We start from the raw sequence: 20,472 nt of genomic DNA, 5'->3' as shown, positions 1-20,472 counted from the left end.
AGATTAAAACTGTGTGCCCGACCGAGACTCGAACTCAGGACCTTTGCCTTTCGCGGGCAAGTGCTCTACCATCTGAGCTACCGAAGCACGACTCACGCCCGGTACTCACAGCTTCACTTCTGCCAGTATCTCGTCTCCTACCTTCCAAACCTTACAGAAGCTCTCCTGCGAACCTTGCAGAACTAGCAATCCTGAAAGAAAGGATATTGCGGAGACATGGCTTAGCCACAGCCTGGGGGATGTTTCCAGAATGAGATTTTCACTCTGCAGCGGAGTGTGCGCTGATATGAAACTTCCTGGTAGATTAAAACTGTGTGCCCGACCGAGACTCGAACTCGGGACCTTTGCCTTTCGCGGGCAAGTGCTCTACCATCTGAGCTACCGAAGCACGACTCACGCCCGGTACTCACAGCTTTACTTCTGCCAGTATCTTGTCTCCTACCTTCCAAACTTTACAGAAGCTCTCCTGCATAGAGGACTTGCCCGCGAAAGGTAAAGGTCCCGAGTTCGAGTCTCGGTCGGGCACACAGTTTTAATCTGCAAGGAAGTTTCATATCAGCGCACACTCCGCTGCAGAGTGAAAATCTCATTCTGGAAACATCCCCCAGGCTGTGGCTAAGCCATGTCTCCGCAATATCCATTCTTTCAGGAGTGCTAGTTCTGCAAGGTTCGCAGGAGAGCTTCTGTAAAGTTTGGAAGGTAGGAGACGAGATACTGGCAGAAGTAAAGCTGTGAGTACCGGGCGTGAGTCATGTTTCGGTAGCTCAGATGGTAGAGCACTTGCCCGCGAAAGGCAAAGGTCCTGAGTTCGAGTCTCGGTCGGGCACACAGTTTTAATCTGCCAGGAAGTTTTATATCAGCGCACACTCCGCTGCAGAGTGAAAATCTCATTCTGGAGATATCAATTCTTATTTCGTTTTACAATGTGTACATCTCAGTTAAATGCTTTTGCAAAAGTTGTCCTTTTACGAGTTTACTAGACGCTCGTGCTGAAATTTGTCACGTTTAGAATGCATATTGGTTTCACTCACAGCAGCATTAATATCTTCCAAGTTTAAATTCATTTTTATCTCGTAACATTTTACTAAAATTCATTTCCCACATTTTTACTTTTTTACAGTTTTGAGCCGCGCGGGGTAGCCGCACTGTCTAAGGCGTCTTGTCACAGTACACGCGGCTCCCCCCGTCGGAAGTTCGAGTCCTCCCTCGGGCATGGGTGTGTGTGTTGTCCTTAGAGTAAGTTAGTTTAAGTTAGATGAAGTAGTGTGTAAGTCTAGAGACCGATGGCCTCAGCAGTTTGGTCTCACAGAAACTTACCACAAATTTCCAAAATTTATAGTTTTGATCATAATGATGAAAAATTGATGAACCACAATACACCGTTTCTATAATAACTGCTGTTAACTGACAATGGAGAATATTAAAGCCGCTGTCGAATGACCACAATACTGACTGCATTCACTTCGATATTGGAATACGCCATTTTTTGCGAATTGTAACAAGATTGTCAATCTTGGCCCAGCTACACTGCGTATTGTTATGTCTGTCGCTGTTCGCTGTATTGTATTTTATGAAGGTTGCGTTACCTGAGATAGAAAAGTTGTGTACTGCTGAGATATTTAAAAAGAAAAGCATAAACTTGCAGCCTAGTACCTTCTTTTAGCAGTATTGCGCAATAAAAAGCTTTATCTTACCTTAAATCCTTTCATTCTAATCCCGAATTTTGATTTGTTTCTTTCTATATTTTCTTGCTTATTTCATTTCATTTTTGTCTCTGTCTGACCAGTTACAATTTCAGGTTTTCCCTCACTGTTTGTTCATACAATAAAGAAAAAGAAGCGAACAATTACAACAATTAAAACAGTTACAGGTTCATAATATAGATATTATCTAATGAATGTCGCCAATGTGAGCTGGCTTCCATTTCTCCTCACTCGAATATTTCAAATAAAACTTTACCGCAATGTAGTTTGTAAGCTGTCCCAGATTGGTTTTGGGAACGACGCAACTGAGGCTGTGGACCGATGGAATTTTAGAAAATTTAAATTGCATAGTGTGAATTGCTAACCACTATATGTTGTTATGATAGATTACAAACTTTCAGACTTCTTCTCTGAATGACTGCAGGTACTGGTCGTGTGATAAACAAGAATTAACATTATGGCTTATTAATAAAATCACGCCAGTGGCGTATTGGTGGCACATCGAAATGTTGTTTCCTCCCCGCGATAAAAGCTGAGAACCATAACATTTAACACAATAAGTATTGGCACAAACATGTGATCTGGTGGATGTAATAATGATACAATAGGTAGGTAGCTCAGAATCAGTTCCTTACATTAGAAGTCATTCACAACTACAGCCCACGATGCTTACATTATAACAACTGGAGTAGGAAAAACAAATGGGAAGACACAGGCTTCTCCTAGCAACTGTCTAAAAAGATTTGAAGGCTGCACCTTCTTCTCTTACACGAGTATTTACGCACGATATCTCTGACGTTTGCATCGACACCCGAAATCTTTACACACATACAAAAAACTATTTTTTTTTTTAGAAAGGGGTATTACACTTCACACGAAAAGAGTGAAAGATAAGTCTTCTCTTAAACTGAAAAACAGATATATAAATAATTTAAAGATATCAAACACCTCATTTTAATAGCGTTCATTATTTCAATAAACTTTTTAGACTCTATTACTAAAACTTTAATGTATCAAATAGGCCTATGCAAGACACATATTTTTGTCCATCCTTCAGTACAGTGTACTGCATGATTTTGGATTTGATAGTTAAATATTTTTCTGTTACCTTGGTGCAGTTGTTGGCTTTTAGTTCTATTTCATGGGGCTCAAATGGCGCCAAACTTTTCAAAAAACGATCTTCTTCAAAACCAACCTTGTATGGCATCGAAGCGTTTGGTCTCTGTAAATGAGAAGTTACAGAACTTTTACACAAATACTCTAGCATTTCTTGTAGTATATGTACAACAATGTGTAAGTGTGGAGCAGATAAGTAACAAAACAAACATTATTTTTTATTCTCAGGATGTAGTTACGTTTGAGCAATTTAGCTTCCGCAGGTATACTCAAAAACTTCTTTGTTTCCAAAAACAGCTGCTACAAATAATTAATTACACTTCTGTCTTTCTCTATATGCTACTGAAATGTTAGCTTGCCTTACCTGCAGCAAGAATTCTACACTGACCGCAAAACCTGCCATATCAACAGGAAACTTGCGTCCACCAATCCAACCATCATAGAAGCCCTTAAACTTGCCATCTGCAACCACAGGTGTGCTGATACCATAATCTGTGACTAAGCCTACAGGCCACATTGCTACTCTCTCAGTAGATCGCATCTATAAAAAGTAGAAGACACTGATTATAGAAAATATTGTATCCCAGAAAGTATCATTAGACTACAATCAGACGTCTCTAACACACACCAAGTGAAACTGTCAGATACAAGTGGAGGAATGGATCAGAAGGGTGTAAACAATGAGATTGTGGCTGAAGAGGGGGTAAAGGCACTGAAGAAAAGATTGAGAATTTAGGTAAGCTATGATTCAGTTACTCATAACATTAGGTGTACGTCTTGCTTTGGTTAACACCTCGCCATAAATTACACAACTGCTACTTTCAGAATGTTAATAACCGCACGAAGAGTGGTAAATGGACAAACGTGGTACCAAATTGTCCAGAGTGAGTTACAGTTCCGCAAAAAAAAGAGGTGAGATAAGAAGAAACTTAATTACTGATTTCAGGAAATTTCTTGCCTTGAATCCAGCAGCCTCTTCTCTGTGACTACTGCTACTTTCTTTTTCTTCTTTGTCCGTTTGAGTTGGAAGCATGGGTGAATATTTTTGAATTATCAGAGAAGTTTCTTTTTCCTATTGCCACTAACATCCAGATTTATGCTCCTCTCCTCTTGGTTTGAGGCCCAAACATGCTTTTTAGAATAACATGAAGCGAATCATGTGACACTGTGGTTGTTCCTGCTCGTTCAGAAGGAGAGAATGCGGAAAATTGTACTCCATTGTACGTTTTCTTTGCCTAATCGAGTCGATGCCTCTGCCAATAAAAGAGTCAAGCGCTGCTCCTTACCACAGAGCGGGGGCAGGTGTTTAGGTATAGTTGTGCTGTAGACCTTGATGGATGAGTATGCTTATTCCTTGGGTACATCAAGTGAAGGTGCGTTCAATGAGATATCCCTTTCTTAAACGTGATGGTATAAGTCCTTTCATATTAATTAATTACATCCATTTTGAGGAATTTGTATGCGATGGTTAATTAACTTGTAAGTAAAATAAGATTTGTTATACTCCTTTGTTCAATAGAGGTAAATGTTCCTGTGATGATTTCGCATTTACTTGTGACAAACTCTCTAGGAGGAGGAGACTTAACGGTAGAATAAATTTGCTAGCTTTCACGGTTGTTGGTCGCACGTGTATCCCTCGCAGTGTTGTCACCGTTCGTTGTCCTTTACATTCTCGCATTCAAAGAATTCTTATCACAATAACTCTATCATTATGAGGTTTAGGTGTTTCTGGTAACGTACATTTTACTACGAACAGATCGCTCCCTTGGTGTGAGGTTTGAGCACAACGTGGTGACCAAGCTGTGCCAGTCGATGAACGAACTGTTACATCAGATACAACTCGATTTTTAGAGTTCAAGGAATGCCGATTTCGCGGTCTCCACATTTTATGATAACTTTTGGTACATTCAACGTACCTTGCCCCCAGGAGATGATCTCCTCTCATTTAGCGTTCAACACTTTCCAACTCAGCTGCATTTTTCCATCTATTGAGAACAGAAACTACGTTTGCATCTCCTGTTTTGGTATAACCATTGCCTACACATCTTAATTTTAAAGATCAGGTTTGAAATTTACTATTATTATTTGTTCCTCTATAACTGATTATTTCTTCACCTATCGCTGTGAAAGTCTCCACTGGTCTACATCTACATCTACATCTACATTGATACTCCGCAAGCCACCCAACGGTGTGTGGCGGAGGGCACTTTACGTGCCACTGTCATTACCTCCCTTTCCTGTTCCAGTCGCGTATGGTTCGCGGGAAGAACGACTGTCTGAAAGCCGCCGTGCGCGCTCTAATTTCTCTAATTTTACATTTGTGATCTCCTCGGGAGGTATAAGTAGGGGGAAGCAATATATTCGATACCTCATCCAGAAACGCACCCTCTCGAAACCTGGCGAGCAAGCTACATCGCGATGCAGAGCGCCGCTCTTGCAGAGTCTGCCACTTGAGTTTATTAAACATCTCCGTAACGCTATCACGGTTACCAAATAACCCTGTGACGAAACGCGCCGCTCTTCTTTGGATCTTCTCTATCTCCTCCGTCAAACCGATCTGGTACGGATCCCACACTGATGAGCAATACTCAAGTATAGGTCGAACGAGTGTTTTGTAAGCCACCTCCTTTGTTGATGGACTACATTTTCTAAGCACTCTCCCAATGAATCTCAACCTGGTACCCGCCTTACCAACAATTAATTTTATATGATCATTGCACTTCAAATCGTTCCGCACGCATACTCCCAGATACTTTACAGAAGTAACTGCTACCAGTGTTTGTTCCGTTATCATATAATCATACAATAAAGGATCCTTCTTTCTATGTATTCGCAATACATTACATTTGTCTATGTTAAGGGTCAGTTGCCACTCCCTGCACCAAGTGCCTATCCGCTGCAGATCTTCCTGCATTTCGCTACGATTTTCTAATGCTGCAACTTCTCTGTATACTACAGCATCATCCGCGAAAAGCCGCATGGAACTTCCGACACTATCTACTAGGTCATTTATATATATTGTGAAAAGCAATGATCCCATAACACTCCCCTGTGGCACGCCAGAGGTTACTTTAACGTCTGTAGACGTCTTTCCATTGATAACAACATGCTGTGTTCTGTTTGCTAAAAACTCTTCAATCCAGCCACACAGCTGGTCTGATATTCCGTAGGCTCTTACTTTGTTTATCAGGCGACAGTGCGGAACTGTATCGAACGCCTTCCGGAAGTCAAGAAAAATAGCATCTACCTGGGAGCCTGTATCTAATATTTTCTGGGTCTCATGAACAAATAAAGCGAGTTGGGTCTCACACGATCGCTGTTTCCGGAATCCATGTTGATTCCTACATAGTAGATTCTGGGTTTCCAGAAATGACATGATACTCGAGCAAAACACATGTTCTAAAATTCTACAACAGATCGACGTCAGAGATATAGGTCTATAGTTTTGCGCATCTGCTCGACGACCCTTCTTGAAGACTGGGACTATCTGTGCTCTTTTCCAATCATTTGGAACCCTCCGTTCCTCTAGAGACTTGCGGTACACGGCTGTTAGAAGGGGGGCAAGTTCTTTCGCGTACTCTGTGTAGAATCGAATTGGTATCCCGTCAGGTCCAGTGGACTTTCCTCTATTGAGTGATTCCAGTTGCTTTTCTATTCCTTGGACACTTATTTCGATGTCAGCCATTTTTTCGTTTGTGCGAGGATTTAGAGAAGGAACTGCAGTGCGGTCTTCCTCTGTGAAACAGCTTTGGAAAAAGGTGTTTAGTATTTCAGCTTTACGCGTGTCATCCTCTGTTTCAATGCCATCATCATCCCGTAGTGTCTGGATATGCTGTTTCGAGCCACTTACTGATTTAACGTAAGACCAGAACTTCCTAGGATTTTCTGTCAAGTCGGTACATAGAATTTTACTTTCGAATTCAATGAACGCTTCACGCATAGCCCTCCTTACGCTAACGTTGACATCGTTTAGCTTCTGTTTGTCTGAGAGGTTTTGGCTGCGTTTAAACTTGGAGTGGAGCTCTCTTTGCTTTCGCAGTAGTTTCCTAACTTTGTTGTTGTACCACGGTGGGGTTTTCCCGTCCCTCACAGTTTTACTCGGCACGTACCTGTCTAAAACGCATTTTACGATTGCCTTGAACTTTTTCCATACACACTCAACATTGTCAGTGTCGGAACAGAAATTTTCGTTTTGATCTGTTAGGTAGTCTGAAATCTGCCTTCTATTACTCTTGCTAAACAGATAAACCTTCCTCCCTTTTTTTATATTCCTATTAACTTCCATATTCAGGGATGCTGCAACGGCCTTATGATCACTGATTCCCTGTTCTGTACATACAGAGTCGAAAGGTTCGGGTCTGTTTGTTATCAGTAGGTCCAAGATGTTATCTCCACGAGTCGGTTCTCTGTTTAATTGCTCGAGGTAATTTTCGGATAGTGCACTCAGTATAATGTCACTCGATGCTCTGTCCCTACCACCCGTCCTAAACATCTGAGTGTCCTAGTCTATATCTGGTAAATTGAAATCTCCACCTAAGACTATAACATGCTGAGAAAATTTATGTGAAATGTATTCCAAATTTTCTCTCAGTTGTTCTGCCACTAATGCTGCTGAGTCGGGAGGTCGGTAAAAGGAGCCAATTATTAACCTAGTTCGGTTGTTGAGTGTAACCTCCACCCATAATAATTCACAGGAACTATCCACTTCTACTTCACTACAGGATAAACTACTACTAACAGCGACGAACACTCCACCACCGGTTGCATGCAATCTATCCTTTCTAAACACCGTCTGTACCTTTGTAAAAACTTCGGCAGAATTTATCTCTGGCTTAAGCCAGCTTTCTGTGCCTATAACGATTTCAGCTTCGGTGCTTTCTATCAGCGCTTGAACTTCCGGTACTTTACCAACGCAGCTTCGACAGTTGACAATTACAATACCGATTGCTGCTTGGTCCCCGCATGTCCTGACTTTGCCCCGCACCCGTTGAGGCTGTTGCCCTTTCTGTACTTGCCCAAGGCCATCTAACCTAAAAAAAACCGCCCAGCCCACGCCACACAACCCCTGCTACCCGTGTAGCCGCTTGTTGCGTGTAGTGGACTCCTGACCTATCCAGCGGAACCCGAAACCCCACCACCCTATGGCGCAAGTCGAGGAATCTGCAGCCCACACGGTCGCAGAACCGTCTCAGCCTCTGATTCAGACCCTCCACTCGGCTCTGTACCAAAGGTCCGCAGTCAGTCCTGTCGACGATGCTGCAGATGGTGAGCTCTGCTTTCATCCCGCTAGCGAGACTGGCAGTCTTCACCAAATCAGATAGCCGCCGGAAGCTGGTTATTTCATTTTGTTTCACTGACAGTGTGTTTACGGAACCATAGTTCGTCTGAATATTATCCCTAATGCTGGACAATTGTCTTTTGCGCAGAGTGACGCATTAAGTAATAAATTATTGACTCTATGGAATATACTTACTCATTTGAATTCTTAACTTGAAAAAAGAAAGCACGTGCTAGAATTGTATGAGGAATGAGTCAGACACAGATGAATAACAACAGATCACTAACACGTTTCCACCCCACGTGGTCGTAGCGCATTCCATTTTTTTCAGTAATGACTAATTCTAGGGCAAAAGTTTTCTCGTTTATTTAAGAATCGGTACGATCATTGTAGGTGCAGTGGGCAACTTTGTTGTATAAAGAAAGGAGGCTAAGAAATGAATTTTTCTCTCAGTAATCGAAATTAAACCAACTACATCTACATGGTTACTCTTCAATTCACACTTAAGTACCTGGCAGAGGGTTCATCGAACCATTTTCATACTACTTCTCTACCATTCCACTCTCGAATGGCGCATGGGGAAAAGGAACACCTAAATCTTTCCGTTCGAGCTCTGATTTCTCTTATTTTATCGTAATGATCATTTCTCCCTACGTAGGTGGGTGTCAACAAAATATTTTCGCATTCGGAAGAGAAAGATGGTGATTGAATTTTCGTAAATAGATCTCGTCGCAAAGAAAACCGCCTTTTTTTCAGTGACTGCCACCCCAACTCGCGTAACATATCAGTGACACTCTCACCCCTACTGCGCTATAACACGAAACGTGCTGCCCTTCTTTGCACTTTTTCAATGTCCTCCGTCAATCCTACCTGGTAAGGATCCCACACCGAGCAGCAATATTCCAGCAAAGGACGGACAAGTGTAATGTAAGCTGTCTCTTTAGTGGGTTTGTCGCATCTTCTAAGTGTTCTGCCAACAAAGCGCAGTCTTTGTTTCGCGTTCCCCACAATATTATCTACGTGGCCTTTCGAATTTAAGTCACTCGTAATTATAATCCCTAGGTATTTAGTCGAATTGACAGTCCTTATGTTTGTGCGATTTATCATATACCCTAAATTTATGGAATTTCTTTTATTACCCATGTAGATGACCTCGCACTTTTCTTTGTTTAGTGCTAATTGCCACTTTTCGCACCATACAGAAATTCTCTCTAGATCATTTTGTGATTGGAATTGATCGTCTGATGATTTTACTAGACGGAAAATTACAGTGTCATCTGCAAACAATCCAAGGGGGCTGCTCAGATTATCACCTAGATCATTTATGTAAATCAGGAACAGCAGAGGGCCTATGACACTACCTTGCGGAACGCCAGATATCACTTACGTTCTACTCCATGATTTCCCGTCTACCACTACGAACTGTGACCTCTCTGAAAGGAAATCACGAATCCAGTCACACAACTGAGACGATGCTCCATATACACGCAATTTGATTAATAGTCGCTTGTGAGGAACGGTATCAAAAGCCTTCTGGAAATCTAGGAATATGAAAGCGATCTGAGATCCCTTGTCGACAGCACTCATTACTTCATGGGAATAAAGAGCTAGCTGCGTTGCACAAGAACGATATTTTCTGAATTCGTTTTGGTTATGTATCAACAAGTCATTTTCTTCAAGGTGATTCATAATGTTCTAGTACAGTACATACTCCAAAATCCTATTGCAAATTGAGGTCAGTGATATGGGTCTGTTATTCAGTGGGTTACTCCTATTTCCTTTCTTGAATATTGGTGTTACCTGTGCTACTTTCCAGTCTTTAGGAACAGACCTTTCGTCACGTAAGCGGTTGTATATGATTGCTAAGAAAGGCGCTATTGTGTCTGCATACTCTGAAAGGAACCTGATTGGTATACCATCTGAACCGGAAGACTTGCCTTTCTTAAGTGATTTGAACTATTTCGCAACACCTAAGATATCTACTTTTATGTCAGTCATACTAACGGCTGTAATGGTTTCGAATTCTTGAATATTTACTTCGTCTTCTTTCGTGAAGGAATTACGGAAAACTATACTTAGTAACTCCGCTTTCTTGGCACCATCATCGGTAACATTTTTATCGCTATCGTTATCGCGCAGTGACGGTATTGACTGTTTTTTGCCAATGGTGTACTTTACATACGACCAGAATCTCTTTGGGTTTTCTACCATATTTTGAGACAATGTTTCATTGTGGAAACTATTAAAAAGTCAAATTTCGAGCTTCCGTGAAACTTAAACAGTCTCAGAGATTTTGCATTCTTCTGAATTTGGCATGATTTTTTCGCTGCTTCTGCAACAGTGTTCTGACGTGTTTTGTGTACCATGGTGGATCAGTCCTGTCTATCAATAACTAATGCGGTATGAATCTATCTTTTGCTGTCGATAGCATATCTTTGAATTTGAGTCATACATGGTCTACACTTACGTAATTAGCTTGGAAGGAATAGAAACTCTCTCATAGGAAGGCATCAAGCGAATTTTTATCTGCTGTTTTAAATAGATATATTTTGCGTTTATTTTTAGTGATTTCGGTTGATACAGTTTTGAGCCTTGCGACAATGACCTTGTGTTCATTAATCCCTGTATTCGTCATGATGCTCTCTTATTAGATCAGGGTTATTTGTGGCTAAGAGGTCAAGTGTGTTTTTGCAACCATTTACAATTCGTGTGGGCTCATGAACTAATTGTTCAAAGTAATTCTCAGAGAAAGCATTTAGTACAATTTTGGAAGATGTTTTCTGTGTACCACCGGCTTTGAACATGTATTTTCGCCAACAAATCGAGTGTAGATTGAAGTCTCCACCAATTATAACTGTTTGAGTGGGGTACTTATTTGTAATGAGATTAAAGTTTTGTTTGAACCGTTCAGCTATTATATCATCTGAGTCGGCGGGTCGGTAGAAGGAGCCAATTATTATTTTGGTACGGCTTTTGAGTATAGCCTCTACCCATAGTAATTCGCAGGAATTAACTATTTCAACTTCACTACAAGATAAACAACTACCAACAGACACAAACACACCACCGCCTACTTTATTTAATCTGTCCTTTCTGAACACGGTTTGCGCCTCTGTAAAAATTTCGGCAGAATTTATCTCCCGCTTTAGCCAGCTTTCTGTTCCTATAACGATTTCAGATTCAGTGCTTTCTATCACCGCTTGAAGCTCTGGTACTTTTCCAACACAGCTACGAGAATTTACAACTACAATACCGACGGTTGCTTGGTCAATTCTCGTCTTTTCTTTGCCCTGTACCCTTTCAAACTGGAGTCCTGAAAAACCGCCCAGTCCACGCCATACAGCCCCACTCTTGCCAAACGTAAAGTCCCGAGCGACTGGAAAAAAGTGCAGGTGACGCCTGTATATAAGAAGGGTAGAACGACGGATCCTCAAAATTACAGACCAATATCCTTAACATCTCGAACATATTCTCAGTTCGAATATAATGAATTTCCTTGAGACAGAGAAGTTGCTGTCAATGCATCAACACGGCTTTAGAAAGCATCGCTCCTGCGAAACGCAACTCGCCCTTTTTTCACTTGATATCTTGAGAACCATGGATGAAGGGTATCAGACGGATGCCGTATTCCTTGACTTCCGAAAAGCGTTTGACTCGGTGCCCCACTGCAGACTCCTAACTAAGGTACGACCATATGGTATTGGTTCCCAAGTATGTGAGTGGCTCGAAGGCTTCTTAAGTAATAGAACCCAGTACGTTGTCCTCGATGGTGAGTGTTCACCGGAGGTGAGGGTATCATCTGGAGTGCCCCAGGGAAGTGTGGTAGGTCCGCTGTTGTTTTCTATCTACATAAATGATCTTTTGGATAGCGTGGATAGCAATGTGCAGCTGTTTGCTGATGATACTGTGGTGTACGGGAAGGTGTCGTCATTGAGTGACTGTAGGAGGATACAAGATGACATGGACACGATTTGTGAGTGGTGTAAAGAATGGCAGCTGACTCTAAATATAGATAAATGTAAATTAATGCAGATGAATAGGAAAAAGAATCCTGTAATGTCTGAATACTCCATTATAAGTGTAGCGCTTGACACAGTCACGTCGATTAAATATCTGGGCGTAACATTGCAGAGCGATATGAAGTGGGACAAGCATGTAATGGCAGTTGTGAGGAAGGCGGATAGTTGTCTTCGGTTCATTGGTAGAATTTTGGGAAGATGTGGTTCATCTGTAAAGGAGACCGCTTATAAAACACTAATACGACCTATTCTTGAGTACTGCTCGAGCGTTTTGGATCCCTATCAGGTCGGATTGAGGGAGGACATAAAGCAAATCAGAGGCGGGCTGCTAGATTTGTTACTGGTAGTTTTGATCATCTCGCGAAATGCTTCAGGAACTCGGGTGGGAGTCTCTAGAGGAAAGGAGGCGTTCTTTTCGTGAATCGCTACTGAGGAAATTTAGAGAACCAGCATTTGAGGCTGACTGCAGTACAATTTTACTGCCGCCAACTTATCGCTGAAAGACCACAAAGATAAGATAAGAGAGACTAGGGCTCGTACAGGGGCATATAGGCAGTCATTTTTGCCTCGTTATGTTTGAGAGTGGAACAGGGAGAGAAGATGCTAGTTGTGGTACGAGCTATCCTCCGCCACGCACCGTATGGTGGATTGCGGAGTATGTATGTAGATGTAGATGTACCCGTGTAGCCGCCTCCTGTGTGTAGTGGACACCTGACCTATTTAGCGGAACCTGAAACCCCACCAACCTATGGCGCAAGTTGAGGAATCTGCAGCCTACACGGTCGCAGAACCGTCTGAGCCTCTGATTCAGGCCCCTCCACTCGGCTCTGTACCAAAGGTCCGCAATCGGTCCTGTCGACGATGCTGCAGATGGTGAGCTCTGCCTTCACCTAGCAAGCAAGACTGGCAGTCTTCACCAGATAGCCGCCGGAAACCAGAGAGAATCTCTTCCGATCTATAGAGCCACCACCTGCAGTTGGCAGCACCCTGTACCCTTCATGGCATCCGGAAGGATCCTTTCTACATCTTGTTTGACTCCCCCCGGTATGTAGACGGAGTGCACATTGGCTTTCTTCCCGTCCTTAACAGCCGGCCGCTGTGGCCGAGCGGTTCTAGGCGCTTGAGTTCGGAACCGCGCTGCTGCTACGGTCGCAGTTTCGAATCCTGCCTCGGGCATGGATATGTGTGATGTCCTTAGGTTAGTTAGGTTTAAGTAGTTCTAAGTTCTAGGGGACTGATGACCTCAGATGTTAAATCCCATAGTGCTCAGACGCATTTGAACCATTTGAGCTCACCGACTGTTTCGTCAAGATACGAGATGAACACGCCAACTGCCATCATGCGGTTTTCCAGGAACGTTACTCTGTGGAAGGGGAGTCAAAACAAGCGAGCGCATGCCTCAACTTATCTGTAGATACTCGAGCTTTTTTGGAAAAAAAGACGGTCAAAGTTGTCGAGGTAATTTTTGTACCTTTTACTGCATGATACGCTAAGACGAAATGGCGTCTCTGTGGTGAACGTCGTGCCTTCTTAATTTTGCGCCCAGTGTTCGACAGCCGATTATTGTTTTTATTTATTTTATGTTATTTTTATTCTATTCATTTATCTACCCATATCCGTAGAAGGTCACCACATGAGCGTTTCTTATCAAATTGGAAGATGCAAGGGCGTTATAGTAATTGTATAATTACAAGCAGATTTCAAACAAGTGTCATACATTTATTGTATATGTGGCTGTATGGTGTGTTTTGGGGTTACAATCTTTTCTAATTCTCATATTCTGATATTTCATTCTTATATCAGTTCTTATATTAATCCTCATATTATATTGATATGTTTATTCTTCAGGAAGATTTGGTGTTTTCCCTTGGATGATACCGATCCTAGAAACATTCGAAACACAGATATTCTGAACATCACGAGCATCGCGCAAAGATAAGTTTGCAACAGTGACGTTTCTTCTCACTCGGGAAAGAAACGCCGTTGACATTGCTGAAGATTTCGTCCACTGGCAATAATTTCGCGGAAAACCATGCATAACGCATTACTTTCCCGAAAACTGGAGCTTGCAATTTATTATGAATCTGGTTACACGACAGAAATTTCACCGAAAACAATTTTAGCTAGATTTCTTCTTTTTTCTTTAGTTCATTCATCTAACATAAAGTTGGTAGACGAATAAGGACTAAGGACAACGCTATATCAATATACATTGGAAAACATTCGTGTAGTAATCTTCTATAGACGTAGGTATACAAATTAAAAACAAAAATAAAAGTAATAGTATAATGAAAGTAACAATGTAAAAGAAAAACTAACATAAAAGTAATAGTCAGGTTTCGAACAGAAAGTGCAATTTTTTTAAAAAAAATAAACACGACGCTAACCACGGTGCCAGCACTTCGTCGGACGACAGTGCACGGTAAAATGCACACAAAGTGCAGGAAAATACATCGGAAAATTCTGACCTTCGCTTTTTTTCAGAAATGGTCGAGTATCTACTGATAAAACGAGAAACGCGTTCGCTTATCTTGACACCTCTGTCACTCACGGAAGTTTCTGGGAAATCGGGTGATGTCACTAGCCACGTTTTCCTCGTTAGGCGCAGTCAAAGCAAATGTGTTGAACGAGACAAGACTTAGAACGAAGGCAGTAGTCATGTACTCTGTTTACACAACATTAATGCTGACACGATTCCCCAGTCAGTGATTACAGAATAGCAGTAGATAGGAATCATACAGCTGCACAACAGCTGGTGTAAGAAAAGTCTTGCTTAACACAGATATTTCAGTGATTCTTTTCACAGTACGTAGTAAACCCATTTGATGTGGTGATTCTCCATGTTCCTTTTATTAAAACCAGTGAACCTCTTTTCATCTACATCTATGTGATAACTCTGATATTCACATTAAAGTGCCTGGCAGAGGGTTCAATCAACCACCTTCAAGCTGTTTCTCTACCGTTCCACTCTAGAACGGTGGGCGGGGAAAACGAGACTTACATTTTTCTGTGCGAAACCTGATTTCTCTTATTTTATCTTGATGATCATTTCTCCCTATGTAGGAGGGTGCCAACGGAATGTTTCGCAATCGAAAGAGAAAACTGGTGATTGAAATTTCATGAGAAGAGCCCGTAGCAACGAAAAACGCCTTTGTTTTAATGATTGCCACTCCAGTTCACGTATCATATCTGTGGCACTATCTCCTCAATTTCGCGATAGTACAAAACGAGCTGCGAGGTGCCCTTCTTTGTACTTTTTCGATGTCATCCGTCAGTCCAACCTGACGCGGATCCCACACAGCACAGTAATACTCCAGAAGAGGGCGGACAAGCGTAGTCTCTTTGGTAGACCTGTTGCACCTTCTCAGTGTTCTGCCAATAAATCGCAGTCTTTGGTTTGGTCTACCCACAACATTATCTATGTGACCGTTCCAATTTAGGTTATTTGTAACTGTAATCGCTAAATATTTAGTTGAATTTACAGCCTTCAGATTTGTGTGACTTATTGCATAATCGAAATTCAGCAGATTTCCTTTAGTACTCATGTGAATAACTTCACACTTTTCTTTATTCAGGGTCAATTGCCACTTTTCGAACCATACAGATATCTTATCTAAATCATTTTGCAATTCATTTGGTCATCTGATGACTTTACAAGACGGTAAATGACAGCATCATCTGCAAACAATCTAAGAAGGCTACTCAAATTGTCTCTTAGATCGTTAATATACACTCACGCTCATAAATTAAGGATAATGCTGATACATGGTGAAACAACGCTCTGGTGGGCGGTTTGCGGGTTTAAATCACCTCGGGGTATGACCATGCTGCGCATTTGACCTGCGGTCGTCGCACGGTGGCGCTGGCAGCAGTCCACACACGCCGAGGTGAGTTGGTGCATGACACAGTACGGTTCAGCGAGTAAGTGTGCAGACGTTTTCAGACGTGCTAATGGTGAGTGTGTGTTGAAAATGGCGCAAAGAACACATATTGATGACGTTGTGAGGGGTAGAATACAAGGGCGACTGGCGGCTGGTCAAACACAGCAGGTCGTAGCACGGGCCCTTCTATGCCACAAAGTGTGATCTCAGGATTATGGCAGCGATTCCAGCAGACAGGAAAAGTGTCCAGGCGCCACAGTACGGGACGTCCATAGTGTACAACACCACAAGAAGACCGATATCTCACCATCAGTGCCCGCAGACGGCCACGGAGTACTGCAGGTAGCCTTGCTCGGGACCTTACCGCAGCCACTGGAACAGTTGTCTCCAGACATGGTTTATTCACCCGGAGACCTGCAAGGTGCATTCCACTGACCCCTGGTCACAGGAAAGCCCGTAGAGCCTGGTGTCAAGAACACAGTACATGGTCACTGGAACAGTGGTCCCAGATTATGTTCACGGTCGAGTCCAGGTATAGTCTAAACAATGATTGCCGGGTTTTCATCTGGCGTGAATCAGGAACCAGATACCAACCCCTTGATGTCCTTGAAAAGGACCTGTACGGAGGTCGTGGTTTGATGGTGTGATGTGGGATTATGATTGGTGCACGTACACCCCTGCATGTCTTTGACAGAGTATGTCCTCCGTCTCTGGAGTGCAGTGGGTCCCACCTTCCTCCTGATAAATGATAATGCACGGCCCCACTGAGCTGCCATCGTGGAGGAGTACCTTGAAACAGAAGATATCAGGCGAATGGAGTGGCCTGCCTGTTCCCTAGACCTAAACCCCATCGAGCACGTCTGGATTGCTTTCTGTCGACGTATCGCTACACGTCTTCAAATCCCTACGACACTTCAGGAGCTCCAACACGCACTGGTACAAGAATGGGAGGCTATACCCCAGCAACTGCTCTACCACCTGATCCAGAGTATGCTAACCCGTTTTGCGACCTGTGTACGTGTGCATGGTGATCATATCCCATATTGATGTCGGGGTACATGCACAGGAAACAGAGGTGTTTTGTAGCACATGTGTTTCGGGACGGTTTTCTCAACTTACAGCAATACCGTGGACTTACAGATCTGTGTCGTGTGTGTTCCCTATGTTCCTTGCTGTCAGAGCCAGTTTTTTGTAGTGCCACGTTGTGTGGCACCACATTCTGCAATTATCCTTAATTTATGAGCATGAGTGTAGATCAGGAACAATAGAGGGCCTATAACACTTCCTTGGGGAACGCTGGGTATTACTTCTGTTTTACTCGATGACTTTCCGTCTATTACTACGAACTGTGACCTTTCTGACAGGAAATCACGAATCCAGTCACACAACTGAGGCGATATTCCATAGGCACGCTGTTTGATTAGAAGACGCTTGTGAGGAACGGTGTCGAAAGCTCTCTGGAAATCTAAAAATATGGAATTAATTTGACATCCCCTGTCGATAGCACTCATTACTTCATGTGTATAAAGAGCTAGTTGTGTTTCACAAGAACGATATTTTCTGAATCCATGCTGACTGTGTGTCAATAAATCGATTTCTGCTAGGTAATTCATAATGTTCCAACACAGTATATGTTCCAAAAAACTACTGCAAATCGACGTTAGTGATATGGGCCTGTAATTGAGCGGATTATTCCTATTTCCTTTTTTTGGTATTAGTGTGACAAAGACACCATTGTTCTTCATCTCTAAGTGTATGCTGTTGTCATTGACAACTAAGTGGAAAGAGTATGTATGACATCATCATTATTCTTGAACGTCGCGCTACATGAAAAGTTTTCAGGTGCAAATTAAGATTGAAAATCAAACATATTAATGTTTACGTTCTATCGGTGACGTCAGTGAGCAACATTATCCACCACGCCACAATGCGTGCCCCATTTCTCAGGGCGTTCCTCTCTCTCTTTTGCAAAACTGCGACCCACTGCTAGAGAACTCCTCATTGGAGCCGACTACAGCACGCGGTATGGCGGCGCTAATGGATCCTCGCGTTCTATCCGCGTCGTTACATCCTCTTCACCATCAAGTTAGACCCTCCCGTCGAAGCTTTGCGACTGTCCAATGAGTCTTCACTCTTCTCGAACCTTGCATCGTCGCTCTGTGCCCCTGGACTGCAGAAGGCCTTCTGACGAAGGGTACGGACAACGGCTCAGCGCTTTTTTCTTCTTGATGAAGGATCGCAATCCTCGGCATAGCATGTGATGTCTGACAAGCGACAAAGAATACGATACAGTCCAAACTAGCGCTTTAGTAACTTATACGGTAATTCCACTTTCCGCACGCACAGAAGTAAAAATCCATAAAAAGTATCATGAGCTGTACCTCACTTAGTGATGCTTGGCGCTATACCGCTGTTGGTCTTTCTCCTGGGCATCCTGTATCCGCTTGTGAGCCACCTGTCCTTCGCCTTCAGTGCTAGTGATGAGGTGTTTCACGCAGTCGTCCCCTTCATCGTCCATTTGAAACGGGTACAGTGAATCCATTGTCGTGGAGTAGAAATAACTATGCAAAACCTGTGGCGTCTTGCTGCGCAGTGTTGTATGCGAACGTCATGACTGGCAGTATAGTATCCCACTCTTGCTGATACACCGGCGTACACTGCGAGCATGTCTGCCAACGCCTTATCAAACCGTTGTGTGAGGCAGGTCATCTGTGGATGGTAGGCAGTTGTCATCCTATGGGCGATGTCGCAACGTAAAATTATCCCTTATATTTTCTCTACTAGAAAACTTTGCCTCGATCCGAGGGTATTACATGCTTCCAAATGATGTCTTCTACAACGAACTTCGTAATTTCTGGAACTCTACCAGTCGGCTCTACTTTGGTGACAGCAGGGTTGGTCGGGTAGTCATTGCAGTTTATTATCCACTGATTCCCCTTTGAATACTTCGGAAACATCCGCAAAAGTGGATACCAGTTCGATGGAAAGGCTCTGTAGCCGCCAGTGTTGGTAAAAGATGCCTCAGCACAGGCTTCCGTGGCTTACAGTGGCTCACATAGTGTCTAATGGATCGGTAGAGACGTCGCCTGTTATACCTGCATATGATTTGGTCTAGAGTCCACAAATCCCAGGTGACCAGATGTTGGAGTGTATTAGGAACACTGTAGGATAGCCGGCTGCGGATGATCTGGGATGACGAGCGACCATTTCCGCTCCATCATATCACAGTTGCTATTATAAAATGTTCCGTTTATTTGTTGGAATCATCTTTTGTTCAGTTCCTCCATGTTCAAGGCCTCTATCGTTTTCAGCAATGCTGGATCTTCTTTCTGTTCAGCAGCAATGTCATTTAATGCAGCGATGAGTGAGGTTTCTTCCACACTTCTGTGTTCCGCCAAAGGATTTCTTGAAACGCACTCAGGTGTCTCGTGTTCGCGTCCGCTTTCGTGTATCACTGTGGCGTCTTGCTCCTGAAGCCCAGGTACTCATCATGCCCGTCCACCTGACGGATCCTTCAAGCTAGTCAGCCAGCACAGGGAATGGTGATCCGCCACAGCAGTGAATGCTTTGCCTAATAAATGTGGCCGGCACTGGCCATTGGCTCAAACAACTGCAGTTATTGCAGCTGCAAAACCACTAGCGACGGACTGAAGTTTTGCTGCGACATTATCGTCATACAACACTATAACTAAAGAAGATGTTAGTGCTTTATTAAGGAAAAGAAAAGGACTTTCTTGCGCCTCATTCCAGGAAAATTTGGCGTCTCCCTGCAGTAGTTTTTGCAAGGGACTTTTCTTGACACGTAAGTACTTTACGAGTCGCCGGTAGTACGAGCAGATTCCGAGAGAACTTCTCACATCACGCCAATGTACCGAGAATTCACCAACATCTGTCACATCTGTCTGGATCGGGACAGACTCCAGTGCCATTTACTACGTGCCCGAAGAGTTTTATTTCTTGGGAGAAGAAGGGACACTTTCTCCGATTCAGAAGGGGACGTGCAGAATGAACACGTTTCAACACTGTTGTCAGTCAGCGTAGATCTTCAAATGTATTCTATAAAAACAATGTCATCTGGACAGCAAAGACACGTCGTCCACTTAAGGTGTAGAAGCACGTTCTCCATCATACGTTTGAAGGTGGCTGAAACGCTACAAAGTGTAAACGGCATAGCTATGAACTCATAGAGGTCGCCAGACGCTTTGAAGACATTTTTTCCCGATGAGCCTCGTCAGTCTCTTTTTACCAGCAGCAGACTGCATGTCCATTGTAGAGAAGTAAACTGCCTCTTTCAAGCAGTCCAAGGTGTCAAAAATTCTTAGCAACGAATGCACATCTTTGTTCGTTATTTTGTTCGGTCGTTTCTAGTTGGAACGCAAAAGCCGTCCTTCGTCTTCCCATGTACAATGGAGAGGACTGAGGCTTCTCTGAAGGCTCAATGATATGCTGTAGCATCTTCTCCAGTTCTGTCGTTC

The 20,472-nt window shown here is 43.0% G+C and overlaps 1 protein-coding gene across 1 annotated transcript in view; it reads right to left on the bottom strand.

Annotated features, from left to right (window-relative positions):
- The window catches only part of LOC126456507 (galactosylgalactosylxylosylprotein 3-beta-glucuronosyltransferase P-like), a 216,155-nt gene that overhangs the window by 17,324 nt on the left and 178,359 nt on the right, over window positions 1-20,472 (bottom strand). Inside the window, exons 5-6 of the mRNA XM_050092257.1 lie at window positions 3,184-3,360; window positions 2,812-2,925 (exon numbers count right to left, since the gene is read on the bottom strand). Of these exons, the coding sequence (XP_049948214.1) occupies window positions 2,812-2,925; window positions 3,184-3,360 (291 nt within the window). The remainder of the gene's footprint in view (window positions 1-2,811; window positions 2,926-3,183; window positions 3,361-20,472) is intronic.

This window comes from Schistocerca serialis, chromosome 2, assembly GCF_023864345.2.
Source record: "Schistocerca serialis cubense isolate TAMUIC-IGC-003099 chromosome 2, iqSchSeri2.2, whole genome shotgun sequence".
Classification (NCBI taxonomy): domain Eukaryota; kingdom Metazoa; phylum Arthropoda; class Insecta; order Orthoptera; family Acrididae; genus Schistocerca; species Schistocerca serialis.
The sequence above is the reverse complement of the archived record's forward strand: the minus strand, read 5'-3'. Positions and strand labels throughout refer to the sequence as shown.